The 27,437-nt window shown below is 43.1% G+C and overlaps 3 protein-coding genes across 4 annotated transcripts; 2 read left to right on the forward strand and 1 right to left on the reverse strand.

Moving 5' to 3' along the window:
* Positions 1 to 1,729: 1,729 nt before the first annotated feature.
* On the reverse strand, positions 1,730 to 8,136 carry myadmb (myeloid associated differentiation marker b). 2 transcript variants are annotated; one of them, XM_035171042.2, is made up of 2 exons: positions 7,978 to 8,136; positions 1,730 to 4,324 (listed from the first exon to the last, which is right to left on the reverse strand). In XM_035171042.2, the coding sequence occupies exon 2, from the start codon at positions 4,203 to 4,205 to the stop codon at positions 3,324 to 3,326; it is 882 nt and encodes a 293-aa protein (XP_035026933.1). In that variant the 5' UTR covers positions 4,206 to 4,324; positions 7,978 to 8,136; the 3' UTR covers positions 1,730 to 3,323. The 2 variants fall into 2 exon arrangements, with proteins under 2 accessions (XP_035026933.1, XP_035026934.1); XM_035171043.2 differs by lacking the exon at positions 7,978 to 8,136 and adding an exon at positions 7,922 to 7,976.
* A 2,292-nt stretch (positions 8,137 to 10,428) lies between these two features.
* Positions 10,429 to 14,663, forward strand: pex19 (peroxisomal biogenesis factor 19). The gene is made up of 8 exons (XM_035170932.2): positions 10,429 to 10,575; positions 11,597 to 11,685; positions 11,805 to 11,967; positions 12,055 to 12,140; positions 12,226 to 12,399; positions 12,481 to 12,651; positions 12,896 to 12,940; positions 13,069 to 14,663. Exons 1-8 carry the CDS (start codon positions 10,512 to 10,514, stop codon positions 13,153 to 13,155), a joined length of 879 nt encoding a protein of 292 aa, XP_035026823.1. The 5' UTR covers positions 10,429 to 10,511; the 3' UTR covers positions 13,156 to 14,663.
* A 781-nt stretch (positions 14,664 to 15,444) lies between these two features.
* copa (COPI coat complex subunit alpha) lies at positions 15,445 to 27,176 on the forward strand. The gene is made up of 30 exons (XM_035169998.2): positions 15,445 to 15,667; positions 16,014 to 16,127; positions 16,230 to 16,303; positions 16,759 to 16,839; positions 16,979 to 17,055; positions 17,322 to 17,431; positions 19,082 to 19,191; positions 19,962 to 20,061; positions 20,208 to 20,426; positions 20,580 to 20,730; positions 20,835 to 20,901; positions 21,006 to 21,081; positions 21,216 to 21,298; positions 21,412 to 21,637; positions 21,881 to 22,019; positions 22,303 to 22,465; positions 22,554 to 22,700; positions 22,908 to 23,097; positions 23,183 to 23,278; positions 23,577 to 23,665; positions 23,881 to 24,004; positions 24,267 to 24,356; positions 24,457 to 24,560; positions 24,785 to 24,931; positions 25,094 to 25,234; positions 25,323 to 25,505; positions 25,661 to 25,771; positions 25,893 to 26,054; positions 26,162 to 26,356; positions 26,763 to 27,176. Exons 1-30 carry the CDS (start codon positions 15,628 to 15,630, stop codon positions 26,820 to 26,822), a joined length of 3,669 nt encoding a protein of 1,222 aa, XP_035025889.1. The 5' UTR covers positions 15,445 to 15,627; the 3' UTR covers positions 26,823 to 27,176.
* The last annotated feature ends 261 nt before the right edge of the window (positions 27,177 to 27,437 follow it).

Here is a 27,437-nt window from a genome sequence, read left to right on the forward strand (position 1 = left end):
TTTTGACAGAGGCGGTTTAAACGACACGCCACAGCCAAGGGTCAGCGAAGGGTCAAAAGGACACGTGTTGATGTGTTGAGATGAAATGAGAATCTTAGCGACTCTTCACATGCTGCTCACAAACAGCTTCCACAGCTGTTTGCCATCGGGACTCGCGGCTTGGAACGAGACGAGGGTAGAAATCAGACTGAGGCCAAGCAGAAAGCTACAAGCTGTTGCTGCCACAGCGCTGAAGGAAAGCCTGCTCCTTTCAAGTGCTCGGCACATCTGTGCGTCTACTGTAACTAGCTGTGTGTTTTGTATTGTCATTGAAGCGCGTGTTGTTCCACATGTACTCTTGGCTGCGTTGAGAACAACACATCCGCTTTTACGAATGGAAACAAGATGCCGTGTGTGACACAGAGGTCGTTTCTCTGGCTGCAGCTATTGTTCTGCTGATAAACGTAAACTCTTTGTTCTGTCTGCGGGTCGTAGTGGGAAGGCCAAGATTAGATACTGGAGGAGAGTAGGAAGACCACTCCCCGCTGTGGATAACAGTAAATACCAGGAGCAAAGCTTGTGGGAGAAAAATGGTACTTAGTAGAGAGTATGTAATATAGAAAGTACAGTACAGCAACTGTATAGGTCATTGTGTCAGACGTGGGCGTTGTTGCTTTTCTCTTTCCATGCTCATAGACGATTGGTGACAGAAAGGTTGACTGTGTTCCACTCCGCCCCCTCCATCATGAGTTCAACCTGTAAAGTTGATGTAAACCCCCCAGGACTCTGATCTGAACAGGACCCAAAGCCCTGAGATGCGCCGACGAAGCCACCCGGAGGTCGTCCTGGTGCTCACAGAGCTGCATGTGGGGAATGTGTGGAAAGAGAGAAATGCAGTGAAAGATAAAGTAAACTGTGGAGGATAAATAGAGTTCATTGAGCAGATGCTGATTTATAGTCAGTTTACTTTCACTTCAAACAATCAGTTTGCTCTTGTTTTAATGGGAGGTCATTCAAACGTTAATATTTTTACATATATGACGAAGTAAAGACAGTTTTCAGTTTCCTAAGTGTCGTGTTCATTTGTTCATTAGTGCGTGTTAGTGTCGGTGTCAGACGCCCCCCAAGTTTCGGTTGGTTCTGTTTTGGTTTTGTTTGCCTGGAGATGTAAAACTTTTGTTTCTAATGGTGATGATCCTCAGTGGCATCCGCAACACTAACAAGGTTTTTACACAACCAGCAATTATTTACTTCAGTGTAAATATTTAAAATACAGTGCAGGGGCAGTGGCCAATCAGATGAGAGTAATGAAAGGTGTGTGTGTGTGTGTGTGTCACTAAGTGGGTGTAACTCAGAGCATCGCAGCTGCAGCTAAAGATGTGTTTTTTTTAATATGGTTAATTAATCTTAGGTGAACAAGCTCCTCAACATTTTGTTAAACACAATGCATGCTAATGTCTAATGTTTAGCAGGTAATCTTTGTCACTGTCAGAAGCCATGTTCAGACATGAACTCCAGAAAATGTCCAGAAGATTCACTCACGAAGAAACGCAGCAGGAGGTTGAGACGTGTTTGAGGTATTTTCAGTTTGTGCCAAAGTGGTAAACAAACCAACCAGCAGTTAATAACACGCTTGGAGCCGCACCCCCCCCCGACTGTGGTTAAAAACCAAAAAATCGAATTCAGTACAGTGGCTCATGTGGCACCTTTAATCAAACCAAAGCGTATAATGAAAACACAACCACACACATCTGTTTACCATGTGGCTTTATTGAAACCCTGGGTTATCATTTTCTACAACACTGATGTGGCAAGCACACTTGAAACATGAACAGTGAAATACATAAAAAAGTTATGAGACAACATCTAGAGAGAGAGAGAGAGAGGACATGTGTTTTCATTCCCTCAGTATTTTCTTTTACAGCAGTTCTAAACTCAAAGACCCAATAGACAATTTGAATTTGATGGTGCGATGGTGAGGGTGGTGCTACGGACACTTTGATATGTGGAGGCACCAGGACTTTAAAACACACTGAAGATATGGATATAAGTGCACTTTTAATTAAGCATATATGGTTGTTGTTTTTTTTAAATCCACAATTTTGCACATGTTGTTCCCACATAGGCTAAATATTCTGGCCATAAGATTGTAGCTTGCATATACAGATACACACATCTCATAACAGGAGTAAAAAGCTAGCCTAGCATTCATCTTAACATCATGTAAACTTGTTTTTTGCACTACTTCAAGTCATAAAGCATCGGAGCTGTGTAAAAAGTAAAGGGTAGAAATCAATTTTATAAAAAAACAATAAGACAACATTTTTAAAAATGTATTTTACATCTTGGATTTCAAATTGTATGGTATTTAAATATTTCGGCTCCAGGCTCCGTACAGCTGCTCATTTAGTTTTTCTAACTTCACGTCAATTAGCAATTTAAAAACAGAAGAAAACGCTCGGCAGTTATTTCATAACTTAAATCCAATTTAAAACAGTCTCAAGCCAGCGCGTTGACATATACATTATGCAAAAAATAATAATAATAATAATAACACAATAATAAACCACCATTTACTTTGTCTTTCCATCATTTTGTCGTCACAGACTATGTTTACATGCACATAGTATTTTGGTTGTTGGCTTGTTTCCTTGTTCTGGAGGTTCTGTGAACAGCTTTCATCACAAACAACCCTGTGCACATGACATGAGTTTTATAACAGGCACCAATCGGCCATTATAATGGATAAGAAGGTGTTTTAATATCTTTGGTGATGTCAGCGTGTTCCAGAAATCACATTCAGTCTATTCAGGTCACTGGAATCGATGTTTGACCTTTAAAAGTTCCCACATATAAAAAAAAAAAGAGATTATTGTTTTGCACGTGTAAACATAGCCATGACTTCAACCTCTTCCTCTCTTCACCTGCTCTCTCTCTTTAAGGCTGGCAGCGCACTTCACACAAAATCAAATTTGGCAGATTTGAGAAGAGAAAGATTTGAGAGACGAGAGTTGGGTTTGATGACGCAGGTCGTGAACTGATTCACCCTGAGTCACACGTCTTGTTCTCAAACTATTTTGTTCTACTGAAGCAATAAAAATCTCACTTCCTTTTATTTTCAGAGCAAATTTCAAACAGAGTCAAACTCAACCAGTTGTGGCACAACTCTACTATTTGTTCCCATCATGACTCAACTAATTGGTGCGCAAACCATTAACCAAACATACATTTGCTCACAAAAGTGTATTTGACAACTGGTTGACAGCCTTTTTATTAAAAAAAAAAAAAAGCCAAATTCAATTTTATCTTGAGCGTGCTGCTGGCCTAACGTCCCTTCTCTTCCCTCAAGCACTGATGAACACCAGGCGGGTGGAGTAGATCAGGTCGACCAGGTAGAGGACGAAGTTGACGCCACTGAGCACGGACACCGCCATGAGCTTATCCCACACACACAGACCCATAGCGTTGGAGCAATTGTACGGCCTCTGTTTGTTTCCGCCGTTCTTGGGGTCAAAGTTAAAGATGGGCCAGATGATGGTCGCCGACAGATAGAGAACCACGGCCAGCAGGGCGTAGGCGGACAGGAAGCGGGCAAAGGGGAAGGGGAGGTACCCGGTGCACTCGCCTATGCAGAGCAGGATGATGGCCACCGACAGGATGAAGCAGATACAGTAGACGGACATGCAGTACTTGAGTGCGTCGTGGCGGTCGTACACCACGGGGTCGCTGACAAAGACGAAGATGATGCAGGCCACGAAGGTCTCGCAGACTTTCAGCAGGCCGGGGGCTGTGGCCATGTAGCCGGCCACCTCGCCTGGACGCGCCTTGCTGATGCTCACTTCGCTAATGTAGGCGATGGTGGCCAGGCAGGAGAAGACGGTCGACACGATGCGGAAGTCACGGACCTCACTTTGGCCTGGGGATCCCTTGAGGAAGTAGAGGGGGAAGATGATGGAGGCGGACAGGCAGAGCAGGGCGGAGTAGCAGGCGAACGTGATGGGGAAGTTCTTCCAGGAGACGGGGGCCCTGGTCTGGAGGCCGAACAGCTCCACCAGGAGGACGAGCAGAGTCCCGGCGAAGCTGAAGGCCCAGCAGAAGATGCACCAGTCTCCGGTGCCATGGTAGAGTCTGCCGCCATGCACGGCCACAGAGAAGGCCACACAGGCGAAGATCAGCGCGGCCAACCGAGTCCACAGCAGAGGGCTGGAGTGGAGGACTATCGCCATGATGGGAGATGTAGTTGGTAATGTGAGAAGCTAAAAATGTTCCTGTGAGACTTGTGTCTTTATTTCCTTTTGGGAGTCACTTCCTTAGATTTGCACGATCAGCCCACTCAAACAGAGAACTGCAAGAAGAAAGGAAAATAAGAAGAATTAGCAAGCTGTATTTTAGTGTGTATGCAATTTTTCCTGAACTTTGTCTGAGTGATAACAAACAACCACGTGAGGGCTACAGTTTGCAATCCTCCTCAAACATGCCGCGCACTCCTACATACCATTTTAGGACAAACAGTGCTTTGATTGTATTGCTATGAATGGCTGAAACAACAGAAACCACGAAAACACAATTTCAAACCGCAAATAAGGACTCCACTGTGATCACACTCGTCACAGCACATTTACATTTGGTCAAATCATCGGGGTGAAAGACTCCGGCTCTTTCTCTCTGGCACTTTCTGCCTCCCATCAAAGGCCAGACTGCTTTTCTCAACAGCATTCCTGCGCAGTGCAGACGGCTTCGCTCGGACATTCCTCCTTGCTCATGCCCTCTGTGACGGGTGTGGCGCCGCAGCCTCCACCGACCCACAATGTGTCTGTCATCGCGCTCTAAAAATGACCCTCCTCTCTCTTTCCGCTCCAGGAGACTCATCCACACTGCAAAACAATCTGAAATCCTAATGACACATCTTAATTTAATGGGAACACACCCGTGAGTCTATTGAACTGGGCGGTGGTGGGTTTTTTCAGTGATTGATTCTAACATTGCTTCTGTCTAAAGTTAGTCAGAGATAATGGAGAAAATTGATATTGCAATCTGATCAGTCTGGGTACGTCTTGATAACACGTTCATGCTTCCTTCATTTTGTTCACACTAAACAGGCATCCTGCTCGATCCATGCAGGGCAGTGAAGGGTATTTCCAGTGGAGACAAATGACTCAAACCACAACCTGTTCTGCAGCTGCACTGCGACTGTGAGTGAATGATGCTACGGTCATTAAAGATGGATTTGTAGTGAACGTTGGTGCATCTGTGTACAAAGACGGTATTGATCTTCTGAGGGACTGAGACTGATTTATCATTCAAGATATCAAAATAAATATTACTGGGTGTGACAAGAACTCAACAATAGTTACAGTGACTTTACGATGATAAAATTAAAAGAGAACTGCTGAAATCAGGCATTTTACTGTGGAAACTCAATGATACACTCATTTAGAAATGTGTCATGGAGAATATGAGTTAAATTTTTTTATTTTTCTGTCCAGACTTCCTTTAATTGTTCAAAGCTTGATGGTCTGTTTTGTGAGATATTCAAATATATTGATATAAGAAAGGAAGATGTGCAAAGTATGAAACATGTAAATTAGCCAGGGATGGGCCACATGCATTTGAAAAACGTCCCATCTAACAAACCGGATCTGCCCTCTTAGCCGGCCCACACTTAAAATTGAATGGGTTCTTTCCTGACCCATCACATCCTTCCTTCAAGTGTTGTGGTGATCTGTTCAGTTATTTCAGACAAATAACAAGACAAGATTTTCTAACCACAAAAGAAAAGATAGCATCAGGACGAGATGACCTATTTTACAGTGCAGAAGCACTCTGACTCCCATCCCTGACACCCATCGCCCACTTGGCTCCACAAGCACCCTGCGTTCCCAGTTTACACTGAGAGACAGTTATAAACAAGGAGAAAAGGCCTGTTTACATTAGTCCCATTAAACACTGCCGAGGCTGGGGAGGTTGGAGGTAAAGCTGAACAGCGGAGAGGTACGTATATAAGGAAGAAGGTAAAAAAAGAGACAGAAATGGAAAAAGGAAAAACCTTGGAATCCTGCAGGATGACTCACACGGAGGCAGGAGGGAGGGCGAGTGAGGGAGAGGAGTGAAAAGAGGGAGGGACACGGGGGAAGCCCTGTGCCTCGGCCGCAGAAGGACACAAAGTTTAAACAAAGTGATGGAGTGGAATTGCAGAAGTGTGAGTCACCACTGGGCCCCTTTCTCTCACCACTCCTCCCTTATCCCTTGTAACATTTTCCAACGTGCTGATGTGTTCCAGATGTGCTGCAGTCTGGCTGCTGCTGAACAACTGGTAACTTTGTCACATTTGCCAAGTCCTCTCCTCTCTTTTCCCTCGCTTCCTTCCCTCCTCGCCGTCTCTTTCGGTGACTACTCCCTCTCTTTTCCATCAGTTGTCTGCCACCTCCTCCTCCTCCTCCTCCTCCCTCCCAGCTCGATACTCCCACTCCAGCTCTAAAGTCAGGGTACCAATTACGCCTCATGTAAACCACTCAAAATAAACGTGAACGGAGGGTCGTAATGGAAAAATCAATCCCGCCACTCCTGCCGCCATTACTTTGCTGCTCATGGAATCAAGTCAGGAAAGAAATGGGCGAGGAAAATGGCAGAGGAAAGTAAAAAGGGAGACAGAAAAGAAACAAGAGCTCGGTGTGGAGGGGGGGGGGGACGTGTCTTTTAACAGCACAGCATGGAAAACACGACAGGATCACACTAATAGGAGGCACTTCCCCAAATGGAAGGGGTGATGAAAATAGGTTCACACATCAGGGCTGCAACAGGACAGCAAACAGGATGTAACACCAACATGCTCATGTGCACAGTTACTCAAACAGCAGGGAAGTGTGTTCTGCACACCTACACACACACACACACACACACAGACACACACTCTTCATGAGGCCCGAGATGTGCAGGAAACAAGGCAAACAAACGCAGCTTGTTTGGTTGTCATGATGACAACAACATCGCTAACTCAATTTCACCCATAATCCACTTACAGGGGATCCATGGGTCGAAGCACAAGACGGGCTCTGTTGGCCAACCATCTCTGTGAGTGTGTGTGTGTGTGTGTGTGTGTGTGTAGCATGGGTAACTCAGTTTATCAAGGTACCATCATTATGTGTTTTTGCAGGCTATGGCAAAATACAACCTTAGCATCCATTTGTGGCCCTTTCAGACTGAGAAATTCCAAATATTCAGCCTTTTCCCCAGAGAAAACCATCTGTTGCATCCAAGAGAAGGACGTAAGACTCCACTTTCACAAACAGGAGATACTCAATCTGTGATAAGACTCATGGAGATTGTAATTTTACGGCTGATCTTCCGACTGACTCACCATCTCCTCATCAAGAGTGAAACTTGATACAGCTCCTCCACAACAATGAGGTTTTGTGTGTTAATGTTTGTATCATCGTTTACACAAGGCAAATGAGTTATAGTAAGAGTCCCTGTATGTAGTAGTAGCTTCATTCATTGACAGTGAGGGTGGGTGTGCCGCCTGCCGCACCCTGCTCCCACCACACACACCACACTGCAGCCTTCCAAACACAAACACACACAAAAACACACATCAACACACAAGGCTTTTTTTTATCAAAGACACAGAGGAGAAAATCAACTTGGCAAAAACAACATGCAGTTGCTGAATGTGTGACACAGAAATACGACTGTAGAAAATATTAGAAAGTGTAATAAAGTTGCTATAAACTCACTAAAGAGTTATTTTTCTTTCCTGGGATGTCAAAAATAAAAGCCTACACTTTTTCCCCCCTGTGAAAAAACAAGCGCCCCCCCAGCTGCTGACTCTGATAAGATCACACTTTCCACATGAACCGTGCAGGCAAAACCAAGATGCAACAGGTTGTAGCTGAAGATTGTTCTTGCAACTTCCTCGTTAAGACAAAAAAAGAAACACTTTCACCTGATTTCCCCTCAAACCGTCACACAACGTGAGTCTGTCCAGTGAGAGTGTGTTACCTTGAGTTGCTGCTGTTGCTCTCCGGGATGTCCAGGCGGTGGAAAGTCGCAGATTGCGCCTCCTCGGCTCCCTGACTGAATTTACAAGCAGCTCAGATGAGCAGATCCCCGCCCAGCAAACCAAATTAGGCATCAAATGTCTGCACCGTTAAATTCTCCCAAGACTTCTCCTCCTCCTGCTCCTCCTCCTCCTCTTCCTCTTCACACACCGAGGAGCTGCAGATGTTAACTCCTCCTTCGTAATTTCATCTCTGGACTCTTTTATTCATGCTTAACAAATGGGAATAAGGGAAACACGATGACTATGTGTGTGTGTGTGGTGTGTGTGTGTGTGTGTGTGTGTGTGTGTGTGTGTGTGTGTGTGTGTGTGTGTGTGTGTGTGTGTGTGTCAACCTCCCTGAATTGATCTGTAATGATGTTATTGGAGATTTATCTGATTTTATGGAGGAGTTCACATGGATTTAGAACATAAATCAATAATAGTTTTTGCAAATTCGTGAGACAAATGTGACTGAATAAACCAATAAACGTGTAAATCTTCATGAGAAAAGAAAGAGAGAGAGAGAGAGCATCATCCGCCCGTAATAGAAAAAAAAAGAAAATTCCTCCATCCTCCCATCATGTGTTATAGTTTCTACTTTTAGAAAATGTCGTAGTTATTATTATTTTCTATTATTTCAATCTCTCCCCGTTACTATCGATACAGACCGGATATAAGATAAATATTTGTCAAGTATGTCCCCTCGCGCCGATCTTATTTGTGTGAGTCACCTAGCAACGGCAGCAGTTACCCCTGACGACCCCCTGTATTTACTGAGAGATGTAGGTTGACGCGTTTCCTGAACGTCAAAAAAAAAACGTGCACATTCTCACAAGAATCTTCTAATTTGTTTTAACTGATTCATTTCATCATTGTAATCTATAAGAGGGATTTAATGTAAGAGTGGCACTGTGTGTTTGTGAAGAAATAATCCATTTTATTCTATTCTAAAAACTCTAATTCATAGCAATGATAGGTCATCATCTCACTGGGTTTCATTCTTTACAAAAACAGTTAATAAACCAGATTGACTTTTGTGAAGGAACTAGGATGATAAAAGAATATGAACGCAGCAATACCAGACTAAATATATACGACTAATGTACTTGCATATATTGGTTTTACTCGTGTCATCATATTGAGTATTTCAATTTTATAATTTCACATTTATTTTGTTGAAACTTTATCCTATGATGCCTATGCAAATATAACATAGAGAGAGAGGACCAAAGAGAGACGAAATGGAGGTACAACATTAAAGAAAGAAAGAAAAATAGTATACATGTTGATGAAAGACAGCAACCGCTGAAGTCGATTGTTAAAGTTTTATCAAGACATCAGAAATATGATCAGAAATAAGATCAGAAATAAGACATCAGCAGCAGAATACATTACAGTGACCCTTTTTGGATTTTTACCACCGCCACTAGATGGAGCCAGTTTTAAAGTGAAGGTTTTGCGTTTTGAATTTAATAGATTTGTGTTTCCAATAAAGTTAAATTAATTCCTAATAAAATTTTACAACGATGCAATACATTTATTCACAGTTTTATACCCTATGTTTCTCCTGCATGAGTAATTTTCTCACATATTCTACAGTTGTACTCATCAAAGTGACTTTTGGACTGAAATCTGCTTTATTTAGTTCTGGACACATAAAATCCTGGTCCTCATCATGGAAGATGTGATTTTATTTTGTGACTCAGTTAAAGTTGATAAAATTGATGTGGCCAGTGAGTTTCTTCTTTTATATATTGAACTTCAGGAATTCTCTGACTCTGTATGCAGAGAATTAAACAAAAAAGCTTTATGAACATCTCATCTGCTCTGAAACTTTATGGACAACATTGCCAGAAGAAGTAGTTTTATTATTATTATTATTTTCACTTTTTAATGGGGTTGTTGTGTGAGGCCTATGTTTTCACATTGTGTTTGTATTGTTGTTTGGTTTGAATTGAATTAAATTCTTATTCCTCTCATTATTGTTATTATAATAATTATTATTGTATTGTGCAGATTTAATTGAACTGTTGTATTTTCATGATAATAGTTGTTTTTTAAGATTTCAAAGGTCACAGAGCAGATCTACATCCGGAGGAGCAGAACTTGTGCCTGTTGTTTATTTGTTTATAAATAAACAAGTTTTATTTGATTTGTTTTCCTCGCATTATTATTATTCAGGAAACACAATGCTCATATCCCATATGGATAAATATCACCGGCGCCATTTTGGTTCTTTACTCAAAGAATTAGAAAGTCTGACGAAAACGTTTCGGCGTCGCTTCCATTGGCCACTTTCTCTGTCAGTCATACCGTTGAACCCGCCTTATTTGTACACATACTGTTCTGATTGGCCAATACTTGGTAAATGGGCGGGGATCTGGGTCCAACTGCCAATAGGAGCTCGCCGGTTGGCTAGCCCACTTTCCTCCAGGACAGGTGTCCGCGACATTTTTCTTCACTTTACGGAAACAGTGGGTGTTTGGAGAACATCATGGCGTCCGGAGCAGGAGAGTCGTCCGCTGGACACGACACAGAACTGGACGAGCTGCTGGACAGTAAGACACGACATTGACTCTCGAGGTGTAGCCGACATTAGTCCGGGTTGTCCCGGGTTAATAACGGTCTCTGTGGCTCTGGTTCCCCCCGTGTCTCCCTCTTTCCCTGGGAGGTTAGCTCGTGTGCTCGCTGGGACCTCTGGCTTCTGTCCCACATATTACCCAATATATCGCCAATAATCACAGACTAGTACAGGTTGGATGGGTTGTTGTGTTAAATGCTTTGTGTTGATGATGTTAGTGAACTTAGACTCGATCCGGATCCAGAGAGAGCGGTGACAACACGATGTCGTTGCCCTTGAGTTTAATGAAGTGGATGACAGAAACAGTTTGTCAGGAACAATAAAACCCAACGAGTGTTTCTGGGCTCCTGTTTGTGCTGACGAGCTTTGTTTGTGTATGTACTGGTGTCAACAGTCAACTCGTGACCAACGACCCCCCCACACCGGTTTTACTGCCTGTTTGCACTTTGTTTGGATAAACGTGAAATACACACACATGTGCAATAACTACATACACATGTGCAGTAACTATACCTACACATGTGCAGTAACTATACCTACACATGTGCAGTAACTATACCTACACATGTGCAGTAACTATACCTACACATGTGCAGTAACTATACCTACACATGTGCAATAACTATATAAACATGTGCAATAACTATACATACACATGTGCAATAACTGATACACACACATGTGCAATAACTATACATACACATGTGCAAAACTATACATACACATGTGCAATAACTATACATACACATGTGCAATAACTATACATACACATGTGCAATAACTATACATACACATGTGCAATAACTGATACCCACACATGTGCAATAACTATACACACACGTGCAATAACTGTATACACACATGTGCAATGACTAGATAGGAATTCCAGATAGGAATAAATGGATGGTTCATAAATAAATTCTCAAAAATCTGCTGAATAACTTGGTTGTAAAGACTAGTGATCTGCATAGATCTAATGTTGTCTCTCTGTCTTTCAGGTGCATTGGATGACTTTGACAAGACACCGGCCCCCCCGGCCCCTGAGCCTGCAGCTGCATCTGCCTCAGCTAAGAGTGGTGCAGAGAAGGTCTGTGTAAAATTAAAATATAACATACTTGCTTTTCTCTGACTATATCTTCTCCCTTCACTGGATTGCACTTGTCATTTAGTTACTGCTGAATTAATGTGGACTGTTTACCTGTGCAGCCACCCCTCCTTGAGGACTGCAAGCTCTTTGAGACTCTCTTTGAGGGAGAAATGGCGTCTCAAGCAAAGGATGAGTGGGAGAAGGCCATGAGTGAGCTGGCCCAGGAGGAGCCAGAGCTGCTGCAGCACTTCCACAAGCTGTCCGAGGCTGCAGGCAAAGTTGGTAAGGTCTTCAGTTTGAATTGTTTTTGTGGTTTTTGATATGTCTGCTACTTACATAGCCTAAATGTTGCCTGTGTATTTTGTTTAGGCTGTGACACTGCCTCCCAACAAGAATTCACCTCTTGTCTTAAAGACACCCTCCGTGGCCTTGCCAAAAATGCAGACAACCTGCAGGTGGGTCGAATCAGAATTGTTTTGAAACTTTTCAGTGTCATAATTTTATCAATTTTCCAACCATGTTGTATTTGTTTACCTGTAGTCAACAGGACTGGCCGGAGACGATCTTGTCAAAGCTCTGGAAGGCCTTGGATTGGAAGAGAGTAGCGAAGGAGGCAGTGATGACGGAAACATTCTGCCCATCATGCAGTCCATCATGCAAAATCTTCTCTCTAAGGATGTGCTTTATCCATCTCTCAAAGAGATCACTACCAAGGTAGTCCTTCATTTCAATAGCAGATACCATTTCCTTTTTGTTCCTGTCAGTGTTTGTTGTAACTTTCTCTCAACCTCGCAGTACCCAGAGTGGTTGGAAGCCAACAAGCCGAGCCTCAGTCCAGAGGACTACCAGCGCTATGAGCAGCAGGCCAAAATTATGGGAGAGATCTGCAAGCGGTTTGAGAAGGAGGAAGAGGGGGTGGAAGATAAGGAGGGATCGTTTGAGAGCATCATGGACATGATGCAAAAGGTAGAGAAGGAAAATTAAATCTATGTCTAGGTTTATTACAGTGTCTTTAGCCTTGTGCTTCTTCAATATTTACATTGTGAATCTGCATTTGACCATTATAGTAACAGATAAATGACTTGCATGATAAAGATACCTTTATTAAAAGGGGGTGGCATGGCTAACAATCTGTTTTACTGATCTTAACTTATTGGGAATAGACTTTGAAATGCATCATAGATAATATATAATGTTGTTTTTTTTACAGCTGCAAGACCTGGGCCAACCACCCAAGGAACTGGCAGGTGATGCGGTAAGTTTCCACTTCTCTAGGTCAACAATAACAGTGCATGTGTTTTGTTTATATGACTTCATTGTATTGTATGATGACAATGTATATTAAGACATGAATGTGTTCTTCCTCTTCCTTTTCCCCTCCAGCCTCCTGGATTTAACTTTGACATGGAGTCACTCGTCCTCCCCGGAGGAGCCGGGGGCGGGGCGGCAGAGCAGTGCTCCATCATGTGAAGAGGTCGTGGTGCCGTCCATCAGAAGCACTGGTGCCAAAGGGTCAGTCTGTGTGTGTGTGTCAGCAATGAAGAAGGGATGACCGAGTGTAACACAAAGGTCAGGCAGGAGTGTGACCAGACTGTCGACTCTGCTCCCTCAAGTAGAAGGTGTGTGGACCGCAGCAACATCAGGAGGAGACGCGAGAACCAACGCTGCTCACAAACACACTTTCTTCTCAAGGACCCCACAACTGAGAACATTTTGACATCTCCACATTAGTTTTTCATCGGTTGCTACATCTCCTTCATAGTGCATTTTAACTGCGTTCCTTTAAAAACTAAATACCACTGCCTGTCTTTCTATATTGTTTTTACAAACAGTTTAAACTCATGGTAAAATCGATCAAACCACCTCGTGGGTATAAACTGTGCCTTTGTGGAATGACTTTAAGTTATTAATTTAGTTGAATAGAAAAATGAATCCATTCAGCTGAGCACTTCAGATGATAGTTTTAAAGTAGTGTGAATTTACCGTCATAGGTTTACACCAAGTTAGTCGTCAATCTTTGATATTTAATTTAACTTGGTAACACACTTTAATCTCTCTTCAGGCTGTGCAGGATTCGACTTAACGAGTTAACGATTTATTAACATGTGAAGAAGTGAGAAAAAATAACTGTACATTTGTTAATTATTTAAAGAGCTAAAATGACTAGAGAGGATCGAACACCCACTGAGAAGTTTGCAGCACTTTCTGTTATTCGGCCAACTAATTTAACAACCCTCTGAATATTAGTCCCCATTTCCAGGTATTGGTTTGAAATGATTGAGATGTTGATTCCCGGATGCCTTTGCTGTGGTTACAGTGATATTTATAGTGTAGAGTTACGGTGCAAAGTGCTTCCCTCGTGTTTCCCAGTGGTTTTAATGTGCAGAGTGGTGTTTTCTTTGGTATGGGTTCCCTGATAGGCAAGAAAAACACTAAGGGTGGTGTTCAGGAGTGTTTACCACCACTGTGCATGTCCTCTTTTCCCTCCACATACAGTTAAAAAAAAGTTTTTTGCTGAAAAACTGACAGGCATAGTTATAAAAATCAAATGATCACGTCTATAATTTATTTAGATGCACTGTTTGGGCATCGACAGCCTGTTGGCACATTGCAGCTGTGGCTGGTGGGTTTGTTCAGCCCAGATTCCACTTTTCACCAGAGGACAAAAGTTTACCGCTGTCACTACAGAGAGGTCTAGAACGCACACGACCATCAGCTTGTCAATAACTGTATAATAAAAGGGGTACTACTGTGAAAGGATTCAGCCAGCCGTGCGCTGAGGAGTGATCAGATGTACATCAAACAGGGCGGGAGGCTGCTGTGGTTTTCATCATGAAGAGGTGGAGGGGGGGTGCGACCTATTCAACTCTCAGGGCTGACACAAACATCCCCAAAGCAACGGTTCACAAATTCAGCCTGTTATTTGACTTTGTTTTGTAAATATATAAAATAAAATGATATATATATATCAAATTAAATTCTGTTGTGAATTATTGTCAGTGGATGTGAGTGGAAGAATATAAGGAAGTAAATGTGTTCGGGTACTTGTGCTGTAATGAATTATTCAGTTTCACTCCATTTGAAATAGTCTTACTTTTCACTGGCCTACATTTTGCTGATGAGGTTTTATGTACACATGTCAAATATGATAACAGTAGATTAAACAATTCAATATTGAAGTTTTAAGTGAAGGTTGTCAAGGCGCCCCCTCAACACACACACACCACACACACACACACCCACACACACACACACACACACACACACAACACACACACACACACACACACACACACATCTCTTGTCTCTGGCCTTGTTTTTGAGTTTAGAATGTTATTATTAGGGCCCGAGCACCTGATGAAACAGGAAGTAGTATTTCACTCCACCGTGCATTGTCCAATAAGCACCAGCATGTTCGCCTATGATCACATCACAGCTTATTCTTCATATCATTCCCTCTCATGCATTATGTCATGTTTTGAAATGACAATAAATCTGATTGAATATTGATTGAAAGCTCCAGAACAGCTTATAAATAGACAAAGTGGTGGATACATGACTTTCAATAGTCTTTGTCAATTCATTATTAATAATCGATACAGGAATCAGCAATAGGAATAGAATATAAATATAGAAATAGTTGTTTATAGATGTATTACTAACCGTGTTCCCCTGTGGAGCGCCTGTCTATGTGTTGTGTTTCTATGCTCAGCCGGCGTGGAGCTTTCTGCGTCACGTCTTTCACTCCACAACTTTATTGTTCCACAAACCGGAAGACAGGACGGACTACGTGTCAGGAAGCAGGAGAAGAAGCAGAATCGGCTAAATGGTTGAAGGCGACGGGGCCGTGTGACTTCACCTCGTCCTGGAACAACCTCGCCCATTCGTGTGGATTCATATTTTGTTTTAACGGAGAGTTAAACCCGCAACCGCCTCGGCACGATGTTAACCAAGTTCGAAACGAAGTCGGCCCGTGTTAAAGGTGAGAGCGTCGCCAACTGTAGTTAGCATAGCAGCTAACGGTAGCTAGCTGTCGTTTATCCGGGCTCAGGTGTTTATTAACTTTAACCTGTAAATGGAGACGTGTTGTTTCATTAAAAATACTCTTTTCTCTAGATAATGAATCTATAACACGTCTTGTGTTGATGTGTAGACGTGTTGACAGCACCTGGACATGTAGTTAGCTGTATAGCCTAGCTAACTGTTGTGTTTAGCTAAGATTAACACTAGTTAACATGGTTCCCTTGCTTGTCATTGGGCACAGAAAGGTTATCTCTCAGCTGTTCTGTGTATACGTGATGTTAAAGATCACATGTTTTACTTTGCAGGTCTGAGTTTCCATCCCAAAAGGCCATGGGTTCTTGCAAGTTTGCACAACGGAGTCATCCAGCTGTGGGACTATCGGATGTGCACCTTGATCGACAAGTTCGATGAGCACGATGGTAAAAAAAAAAGATCAATGAGGAATTGATATTTATCAAATATAATCCAGCCTGTGAGTTTTGATGGGATGTGTGAATTCACTGACGTGTCCTCTCCCACAGGGCCCGTCAGAGGAATTGATTTCCACAAACAGCAGCCTCTGTTTGTGTCTGGAGGAGACGATTACAAGATTAAGGTGAGGCTGCTGTCACCAGAAATAAATGTTAACATACGTGTGTTTTTCTGCAAAGTCCATCTGCACCAAAATGTTGTTTATTATTCAGTGTGAAGAATGTGTATGTTCCAAAATATCAGGAATAACTGATTTATTGTAACAAGCTCACTTACAGCTTTAAAAGCTAAGTTGCTAAATTCCATCTTCAAGTTACAGCCAAACAAATGATAAACATAAATAGTGACTAGACGAATAAAGGACACAGAATTTATCAAAGTTGGTGATGACTTGCAGCGATGACACACACAGTGAGGCAGGAAAGTAAACATCTGCAAACCGTCACTGGTGCAACTAGGTGACTGGTTGGATCTTACGTATAACTAAGGGCAGCTACAGCTTGGATTCACACATCTATCACATGACTTTTCTATAGAATTGTTATGTATACACTGACTACATATTCCTTCTTTGACCAGGTTTGGAACTACAAGCTGAGGCGCTGCCTCTTCACCCTCCTTGGACACTTGGACTACATCAGAACTACCTTCTTCCACCATGTAAGTTATTCTTTCACTTTAAATACATGTTTCTTACCTATTTCGAGGGCCAGGGTGACAAAGACTCAATATATTGTTGCTCATGTAAAAAAATCCATCTTCAATGATTTGATTAATAAAACTATTTCTCTTTCTGTAGGATTACCCCTGGATTCTAAGTGCCTCGGATGACCAGACTATACGCATCTGGAACTGGCAGTCGAGGACCTGTGTCTGGTAAGATGCACTGTAACTAGTCGTTAAGAAGTACTTTAAATATTTAGTAAGTTTACATGTGACAGTACTTCAGCAGAGCTATTCATGAAATTTATATATTACCTTTGGTCATGTTTGCATTCGTGTGTTTAATGTGAAGTATCAAAGAAACACACTAATCAGTTTACACATTTTAAGTGGGAGCATTTTACTGATCATTTCTGATTTTCCCTGAAGCAAAACATCAAGGTAACCTCTGTTCTAAAACTTTGCCTTTTTATCCACAGTGTGCTGACCGGCCATAACCACTATGTGATGTGCGCCCAGTTCCATCCATCCGAGGACCTGGTGGTGTCAGCCAGTCTGGACCAGACCGTGCGAGTGTGGGATATCTCCGGTGAGAGCTGTGGGACAGTGGACAAGAGGATGGCGGGCTGGGTTTTGGAAGAGGGGTGGGGGTAGTGAGTGGTAGGGACGACACAGAAGAAGCTGGAACAGGACGAATATTAAGTCCTGGACCAGCTCTTCTGCCTCTCCCAACTTGTAGAGGACGGATCTCTGTGGGCAATTTGCAGAAACACTTCTCCTTTCAGGACAGACAGGGACATAGTTTCAATGTCAGAACATATTATAGTGTATGAATGAAATACTAGCCACTGTAAAAAAGCATTCTGAAAGGTGGAAGATGTATTTTAAAAAAAAGTCACGAGTAGAAAATGGGAGAAGTGTTTCTGTGCCTCTGCATGCTCTGATGTTTTTGTTGTTGATGTTTCTTGCTTCTTGTTTCCTGCCCTTCCGTCTGCTTGTCTACTCACTCACCAAACCATTAACTTGCTGGCATCACCCTTCAACTTCTTGCATACAATGTGGATCTGTAACTGTCTCCTGACCTCCTGGGATTTCTTTGCTTTTACATTTTCTATCATTGAGCATGATTGCATCCCTCCATGCCATTTTTATGAACTAAATGAATAACCACCCGTGTTCTGGGAGCAGCCTCCATTTAGCTTTGAATGAACAGTCCCTTCGCTCTAATACTTGCATTATCGGAAACTCTTACTGCTTTTGTATTTTACTACTCGTTTTACATTGCATCAAAAGAAAATAACCGTTACTAACTGGTTTGGAAGTGCATCTGTTACAGACTTAAACTTGGAACTGATGTTAAATTTCTCTACTTCTCCTGGCACTCAATGCACAGCTGGCTCTGCTACGGAAAACATAACATGAAATATAAAACATGTTGTTTATATTTCTTGAAGCGTTATTCACCGTATTGTTATCAACTTCTTTCCTAATTTGTAGCTGTAATCTAACTCTGCATGTGACTCAAACATCCTGACAGAAACATGCACGAGCCTCTAAACTCCAAACTCATATTTCTGACATCCATCGCCCCATCAGAGCACGCCTTTACAACGGCAGCCACCACCCACCCAACCCCACCCTCATCAGCCAAGTCCACGTGCACTCCTTGCGTCCTCCTTATCCCATGCTCTCCCTGGAAACATCCACACCTGCACATGGGTTCCTAGTGTCATTCCTCCCCCACTGTCATCTCTCCCTGCTGTTGAGCTGTCTGTTCACCACATTGATTTAACGGGCAGGAATCATGAACGCAAGCTGTGTTTTCTCAAATCTATTTTTCACCCCGATCCAATTTGTTCCTGGGAGGTAATCAGTGAATCTTCATCTGCTATCCAATCAAATCAAATCACGGGTAATTGTGTGATTTTTCTTCTGTGTGCCAGTGATTCATTAATCCAATCAGCGGTACTGCTCCAGCTATGATTGTTCCCAGGCCCAAGTTGGCGGGGACTGAGAAAGCAGAGGTTGTGTTGGTGTTTTTCGAACCCTGTGTGTGTTCAGTAGTCCAACAGTTTTCCTTCCTTTTTAAAATCACCCTCTGTATTTTCACTGCTTCCATTATATTTTTCCATATTTGATTGCTTTGTTGACTTGTATTGTCTCTTTGTGTTTTTCCCTGTGTAAAATGAATATGCCCCCTCCCCTCTCTTGCACGTGGTGCTCTGAATGTTCGTTCCAGGTCTGAGGAAGAAGAACCTGTCTCCTGGTGCTGTGGAGACGGACGTGCGTGGCATCTCTGGCGTCGACTTGTTCGGTGCCTCGGATGCCGTTGTCAAGCATGTCCTTGAGGTGAGCAGAAACTTTCACATGTATTTTAGTTACTTTAGCCCGAGATGTTGTCATTTGAGTTAATTTTTAACCTTGACAGGTGAGCGACGGAAATTTGTGCTCAGTGGAAACCTCTTAAAATGAATTGAAATGCTCAGGGATGATGTAATTGATGGTCTTGTGAAAGTACTTTATTGTAGAAATCTTCTGCCTTAAGCTACATTAAAAAAACATTAAATTAATCCTTTCCACTGAAAAGGCAAAGAGAAACAAGTGAGTAGTGTACAGACATTTTCCAATTGGTCACTGACTTCCAAGTTTCAGTCCAGTTCGCGGAAAATACCATGAACTGGGATTAATTTATTTAAAATGGGCAGTTCTCTTAATTACACATACGGTTTTCTGTGGATTTGTGAGTCCTGAGCTTTAACTCTGCACGGTCAAGGAATGACCAGCCTAAGGAAATTAAAATTCATTGCCAGGTCTGGGTTTTAATAGTTGAAAACAATGGGGACGTGTGACACAACCAAGCACAGACTCACTTCCATCTTTCCACATGAAGTGGAAAAGGGATGGAGATTTATGCAATTTATGAAATCTATACTGTACATTTAATAAACATTAGTATTTTTCAATAGATTTGAAAACAACATTGTTTACAGGACAGTAATAGTTTGTTTTTATTCAGGTATAATGTTCTCCCAGAGAGGACAGTTAGTGTTAAGTGTTCAGATTGATTGCCAGCACTGGTGATGGATTTTTGTGAGCTGAGATTGTGTGTTCGTGTTCAGGGCCACGACAGGGGAGTCAACTGGGCAGCCTTCCACCCCACCATGCCTCTCATTGTGTCTGGAGCTGACGACAGGCAGGTCAAGATCTGGAGAATGAACGGTGAGTGTTGTTACACAAGACTTTAAGACACTAGTTGGCATCCTCTAACAAACTTCTGCCTTGTATCCATTAAAACGGCAAACATCTAAAGATGTCTTACTTAACTTCCTTTATCTTTTCTGATGTCTCTTTATCTCCCGGTCCAGAATCCAAGGCATGGGAGCTGGATACATGTCGCGGCCACTACAACAATGTGTCCTGTGCCGTCTTCCACCCGCGTCAGGAGCTCATCCTGTCCAACTCTGAGGACAAGAGCATCAGGGTGTGGGACATGTCCAAGAGAACCGGAGTGCAGACCTTCCGTCGGGACCATGATCGCTTCTGGGTGCTGGGTGCTCACCCAAACCTCAACCTGTTTGCCGCTGGTGAGTGGTGACACTGGTCTACAAATCATAAACTTGGCATTCTAAAGAAAAAATAGAAGTATTTCACTGATAGTATTGTAAAGACACTGTTCATTAACAGCAAAAGGTTAGCAGATGTGGATATGTCACTCAAACAGGCTCTGTGTCCTTTAGGTCATGACAGCGGAATGATTGTGTTCAAGCTGGAGCGCGAGCGTCCAGCCTACGCCGTGCACGGGAACATGCTGTACTACGTCAAGGATCGTTTCCTCCGCCAGCTGGACTTCAACAGCAGCAAAGACACTGCTGTCATGCAGCTGCGCAGGTAGCTGCTCTCTAGTGTTTCTCACATCCAGTGAAACCATCACTTTCCTTCTGAGATATTCTGAGTGTTTTCTAACATGTTGTGTTTTATGTATTTTGTCCTAGTGGGTCTAAGTTCCCAGTGTTCAGCATGTCTTACAACCCAGCTGAGAACTCTGTCCTGCTCTGCAATGTAAGTACCTGTCAATCAAAACACACTAATCACTTACTTTACATATTTGTGCATATATGTTTAGATGTCCATGTGTTTAATGTAATACTCTTTACCTCCTGCAGAGGGCGACCAATCTGGAGAACAGCACATATGACCTGTACTCCATTCCCAAAGAAAGCGATTCTCAGAACCCTGATGGTAATGAAAGATATTAAATCAGAAATGTTATACCTGTTTTTCTCAAAATTTCAACTTGTAAACAGTCATTTATTCGTCATTCAGGATGTGGATGAAATTCAGAGTAAAGTCACATAAATTCTGTCTCTTCTTAGCACCGGAGGGGAAGAGGTCTTCTGGTCTGACGGCAGTCTGGGTGGCCAGGAACCGATTTGCAGTCCTGGACCGAATGCACTCTGTAAGTCCAGTTACAGGTTTCCAGAGCATTTTGAAATTAAAACCTGAGTTTATTCAGGCTGCAAAACTTTCATTTTTGTCTGTTTTCTAATATTTACTCTCTCTCCTTTGCAGCTTCTGATTAAGAACCTGAAGAATGAAATTGTGAAGAAAGTCGCGGTTCCAAGCTGCGAGGAAATCTTCTACGCAGGAACGGGCTCGCTGCTGCTGCGCGATGCCGATGGCGTCACTCTGTTCGACGTGCAGCAGAAACGCTCTCTGGCCACCGTCAAGATCGCCAAGGTCAAGTACGTGGTGTGGAGCGCCGACACCAGCCACGTGGCTCTACTCGCCAAACACGGTGAGTAGATAAGATGCATATCAGCACGTACAGACAGGGAAACTTATCAGAGAGACACAACATCTTTATCTGAGCCTCTGGAACATTTCTAGCTCACTGAGATATGAAACCTGTTCGGACAAAGACAACTAAAGCCAGATCTCAGTTGGCAAACAAATTTCAAAAGCTGATCATCTCTGAAGATTTTAAAATTTAATAAAAAACATTGAATCTAAATCTCCGTTTTCTCTTTTCATCCTGCAGCCATCATGATCTGCAACCGTAAGTGGGAAAGTCTCTGCAACATTCACGAGAACATCCGAGTGAAGAGTGGAGCCTGGGATGAGAGCGGAGTCTTCATCTACACAACCTCCAACCACATCAAATATGCCCTCACCTCTGGGTACGTGCTGTGGAGAAATGCTGATGTCACGCTATGCACTTGACATAAGTATATTTTCAACCATTTAACTGTCATGATGACAAATCCCAACTCTCAACTGTTTTACTTTTATCAGTAAATTAGCTATGTAGAACAGAATAATCTTGTAGAGTTGGCCCCAGAATGACAGGAGGTGTAGATGAATAAGCCAGAATGCAAATGTTTACTTTGTAATCTTGATAAGTAGCAGCAGATGTTTTAATATGTTATAATATTTTTTTTATTTTCTAACCTGTTCCTGCAGTGATCATGGCATCATCAGGACTCTGGACCTGCCGATCTACGTGACCCGTGTGAGAGGTAACAGCGTTTACTGCCTGGACAGGGAGTGTCGACCACGTGTCCTCACCATTGACCCCACAGAGTACCGCTTCAAACTGGCCCTGGTCAACCGCAAATATGATGAGGTGGGTCCGTGGTGATTGTTGTTTGTGTGAAAGTACGTGTGTTCAAATGTGTACTGGTTCTGATATAATTCTAATATCATTTGTCCAGGTGCTCCACATGGTGCGTAACGCCAAGCTGGTGGGTCAGTCCATCATTGCCTACCTGCAGAAGAAGGGCTACCCTGAGGTGGCGCTGCACTTTGTCAAAGATGAGAAGACACGATTTAGTTTGGCACTGGAGTGTGGAAACATTGAGGTGGGTTGCTGCGAGACAAACTGTTTAATAAAGACAAACCTTTTCTGAATTATTTTTGTAACAAATGTTTTTGTAACATTTTTCTTTTAATCATATTCGCATACACAAGCCAAAATTAGCTCTTTAATAATATTGTTACTCTCTAAGATTGTGTTCTCCCTTTACTCTTAGCTTTCTTCATCCATTTTTTTTACTCCATACCTCCAGGTGGCGTTGGAGGCCGCCAAGGCCCTGGATGAGCGCAGCTGTTGGGAGCGCCTGGGCGAGGCCGCGCTGCTGCAGGGTCACCACCAGGTCGTGGAAATGTGCTACCAGAGGACCAAGAACTTTGACAAGCTCACCTTCCTGTACCTCATCACTGGCAACCTGGCCAAGCTGCGCAAGATGATGAAGATCGGTGAGTGATGGAGACGGTGGAAAAGGATTTTGAGTTTCTGAGTATGTTACAGTGTCGCTAATATCCGTGTTCTCTTTATGCGTAGCTGAGATCAGAAAGGACATGAGCGGTCACTACCAGGCGGCGCTTTACCTGGGAGACGTCAGTGAGAGGGTCCGCATCCTGAAGAACTGTGGACAGAGTGAGTTCACCATTAACTAGATTCACTCCATTTTGCTACTCGCATAATCTTGTGCATTGAAGCTTGATTATCTGCTTCTCTCTGTCCAACTCAATGTGGCCTGAAGTGCCATCAGACCAATGAGAAGCACCCTGTTGTCATGCTTGTTTCAAGTTTTAGAAAAACATAAGAAATGAATAGTTTGCCACATCAACAATGTGCTTACCTTTCAGTACTGCTTCCAAATTGTCATTTTTTATTATTTGTAACTATGGAACAAGGAGCCAACACTGATTTTGTGCATTTTTGTTATGTGCAGAGTCTCTGGCTTACCTGACTGCAGCCACCCATGGGCTGGATGAAGAAGCTGAATCACTGAAGGAGACCTTTGACCCAGAAAAGGAGACGGTGTGTTGGGAAAACCTTCTCTGTACTTTCATTCACATAATGTGGACACACATAACATGCTGTCTGAAGTAATGCATGCAATAGGTTTATTTTTAGTTGAACACAATATTTTTACTTTTCACAGTTTCCGGTGTGCACCACAGCCTCTGAATCTCTCTCATGTTGTATTAATACATAATTTTGGTTATGTAATGATGGTGGATTTTGTGTTGTAGGTGCCTGAGGTTGATCCCAATGCACAGCTGCTGCAGCCTCCTCCACCCATCAACCCTCTGGACACCAACTGGCCTCTGCTCACTGTATCAAAGGGCTTCTTTGAGGGAGCCATTTCAGCGAAAGGTGAGACATCACAAGCCTTGACAGATGCAAATATAGATACACCGCATATATTCACCACACATTTATATATGCATGCCTGCATCAACAGCAACTATCATCCGTTTTATAAAGAGAAGTTAACTACTTACCTAATACACAACAGTGAGAAAGTTTTTCCATCCTTAGTCAAACATAAAAAAGGAACTACTTGAATGGAAGTTGTGGAAACTTGTGGCAGTTGACTTGTCCAGAGTGAGAACAGTGTCCCCCCCCCCTGTTGTAGGGAAGGCAGGTCAGATGGCTGCCGATCAGGACATGGATGCTGCAGGAGGCGAGGGCTGGGGAGAGGATGCCGAACTTCAGCTGGATGAAGGTAAATTCAACAAAAAAAGATTTGAACTGGAACTGTCAGTGTGTAATCCTACAGTTAATTATTTCCTCCATTGCTCTCTCTCTCTCTCTCTCTCTCTCAGATGGCTTCATGGACGCCCAGGAAGGATTAGGGGAGGATGGAGTTGTGAAAGAGGAGGGAGGAGGCTGGGAGGTGGAGGAAGACCTGGACCTTCCTCCAGAGCTGGTGAGAGGAGCCTCATCATTACAAATCCTTCCAGGACTAAAACAGGGTTAACTCTAGACACAAGACAAACGCTGATAGATTTCTCCTCAGGTCTCCTCAGCACTTGTTTCTCTTAGCTTTGTCTGTTTTCAAGCTTCACATTCTATCTGCCAAGAAATGAAACGTGTGGCTGAACTTCTGAATCTTCATACCAGTGTTGTCGTTCTCTCGTTTCCAAACATCAGGACTTGCCGGCTGGTGGAGGTGGAGGAGCAGAAGACGGCTTCTTTGTCCCACCAACCAAGGGCATGAGTCCGACCCAGGTGTGGTGCAACAACTCCCAGCTGCCAGTGGACCACATCCTAGCTGCCTCTTTCGAAACAGCCATGAGAGTATGTTCACAATAGATTATTTCAGATGTTTTGCTTTTTTTCTTGTATTACTTCTTTAAATATACAAGTATACATTTGTGCCTGAGGTGAGGCCACTGATTGGATATAAGTTTATAGTTAAACCTCATACCGACACTAACTGTTCACTCTTCTCGACCACAGCTGCTCCACGACCAGGTTGGAGTTGTGAACTTTGGACCATACAAGTCACTGTTCATGCAGACGCTGTCCAGAGGCCGCAACTGTTACCTGGGGCTGCCCTCTCTGCCCTGCCTGCGCAGTCACCCCCAGAGGAACTGGAAGGTACAGCTGATAAGATGTTTGACTGTGGGGGAGGACGTACTCCTTTAGTGAATCTAATAAGCAAATATACAAATTGTTTATTTTTTAGGACTGTGGGGCAAAGCAAGGTCTGCCTGCTGTGGGCCTGCGCCTCTCGGACCTCATCTCCCGCCTGCAGCAGTGCTACCAGTTGACCACTTCTGGGCGCTTTGAGGAAGCTGTTGAGCGCTTTAGAGTCATCCTGTTGTCGGTTCCTCTGCTGGTGGTCGATAACAAGCAGGAGATTGCAGAGGTGAGTACCAGACCAACTTTGAATCAGTTCAGTCCAGACGCCTGCGGCTGTCGGCTGCACTTACAGCACGAGAATGTTAAATATATACTCCTGCATACTGTATAATCAAAACCATTGACTGTATTAAATGTGCATTGGTCTTCTGTGTGTTTCAGGCTCAACAGCTGATCACAATTTGCAGAGAGTACATCGTGGGTCTGACTATGGAGACCGAGAGGAAGAAGCTGCCGAAAGACACTTTGGAGCAGCAGAAGAGGCTGTGCGAGGTAATAATCCGTGCTGAGCTGTTGGAGACAGACAATAATATATTTTGACAGGTTTTGGTTTGTCAAAGAGTGTGAAGCATTTGTTTTCGGGCCAATACCAAGTTTGTTTTTTTCCTTCCAGATGGCTGCTTACTTCACCCACTGTAATCTCCAACCCGTCCACATGGTGCTGGTGCTGCGCACGGCTCTGAACCTCTTCTTCAAACTGCGTAACTTCAAAACAGCTGCGAGCTTTGCACGCCGCCTGCTGGAGCTCGGGCCGAAGCCAGATGTGGCGCAGCAGGTCAGTTGTGCGACATCCACAGAAGCAAAGAGTTTTCATTTTTACATGGAGCACAATACTGTTTTGTAATCTTCTATAATAATGTTAAATCTCTCCCTGCTGTTCAGACCCGCAAGATTTTGGCTGCATGCGAGAAGACCCTGACAGATGCCCACCAGTTGAACTACGACCCCCACAATCCGTTTGACCTGTGCGCTGCGTCTTTTGTCCCCCTGTACCGCGGACGCCCTGTTGAGAAGTGTCCTCTGTCGGGAGCCTGCTACTGTCCCCCATACAAAGGCCAGATCTGCAGGGTCACACAGGTAGGTCTACAGCAACATTCGACCTAAAAGGCTTTTCCAATTAGGAGAATGTATAGTTTACTTTGTGAGAATCATCTACAATCAAAGTGAAAATGGAGAGAAACCTTATTAATTAAACTATATGATGAAAGCCTACACTCACTGTCCACTTTATTAGGTACATCTGTACAGTCAAATGAAATCCAATACAACTGTACCTCTTCATGTAATGTAGTCCAGTACTTTACTATGGTCTCGATTATAAACACATAATTTAATTTACACGTCTGACAGTGTCACCAAAACATAAACTTGTAAAGATCGAGTTTAAACTGCTTTAAATTGCATACATGTATCTTGAAGGAGGGATACCTGAGTGGTAGATATTAGTTTTTTCATATTGTCTAACCTGTACTTTATTTTCTAGGTGACGGAGATCGGTAAGGATGTGATCGGTCTGCGCGTGAGTCCTCTTCAGTTCCGTTGAGAGGACACGGAGACGAGGAACCTGCTCAGCAAAACACATCCACACTTACTCTGTAGAAATTAATAGTTAATCGACACGACGAATTAAAGCAGAGATATATATGTTTGCTCACGCTGATGTGAAAACCTTTTAAACCCTTTCAACTATCTTAATTCCATGCACCATCTTTCCTGCAGAAAGCTTTTTGTTCTACTCGGCATCGTCTCCGTGCTGTGGCTGTATTAAACCTGTAAACATAACCGCTGTCCCTTTTCTGACCTGTATGAGATGATTGACTCGATGTGAGCGAGCGGCGCTGCTCTGTGTATTCTGGAGGGGAGAATAAAAAATAAATTCCTGTTTGTGAAACGGAAATGAGGGTTTCTGAGGTTTTGTTCTTGATGTGGTGTTGATACCAGTGTGGTTACTCTCTGATCGACGAGAGGAGGATGGGGGAAGGCGAGTTTAATGCGTGGGTATAAAAGTTGTGAAGGGAAAATTAAATATTCGCATCAGGGCTGAGTCACCAGGGAGGAGAAGAGAGTTGAATTAAAAACCATGGATGTGAACTGAGTTGGGTGGATACATCTATTTCTTCCAGGTAAAGATTTTAAAATGACCTGCAGCTAATTTTAA

This window comes from Hippoglossus stenolepis, chromosome 11 (assembly GCF_022539355.2).
Source record: "Hippoglossus stenolepis isolate QCI-W04-F060 chromosome 11, HSTE1.2, whole genome shotgun sequence".
In the NCBI taxonomy this organism is placed as follows: domain Eukaryota; kingdom Metazoa; phylum Chordata; class Actinopteri; order Pleuronectiformes; family Pleuronectidae; genus Hippoglossus; species Hippoglossus stenolepis.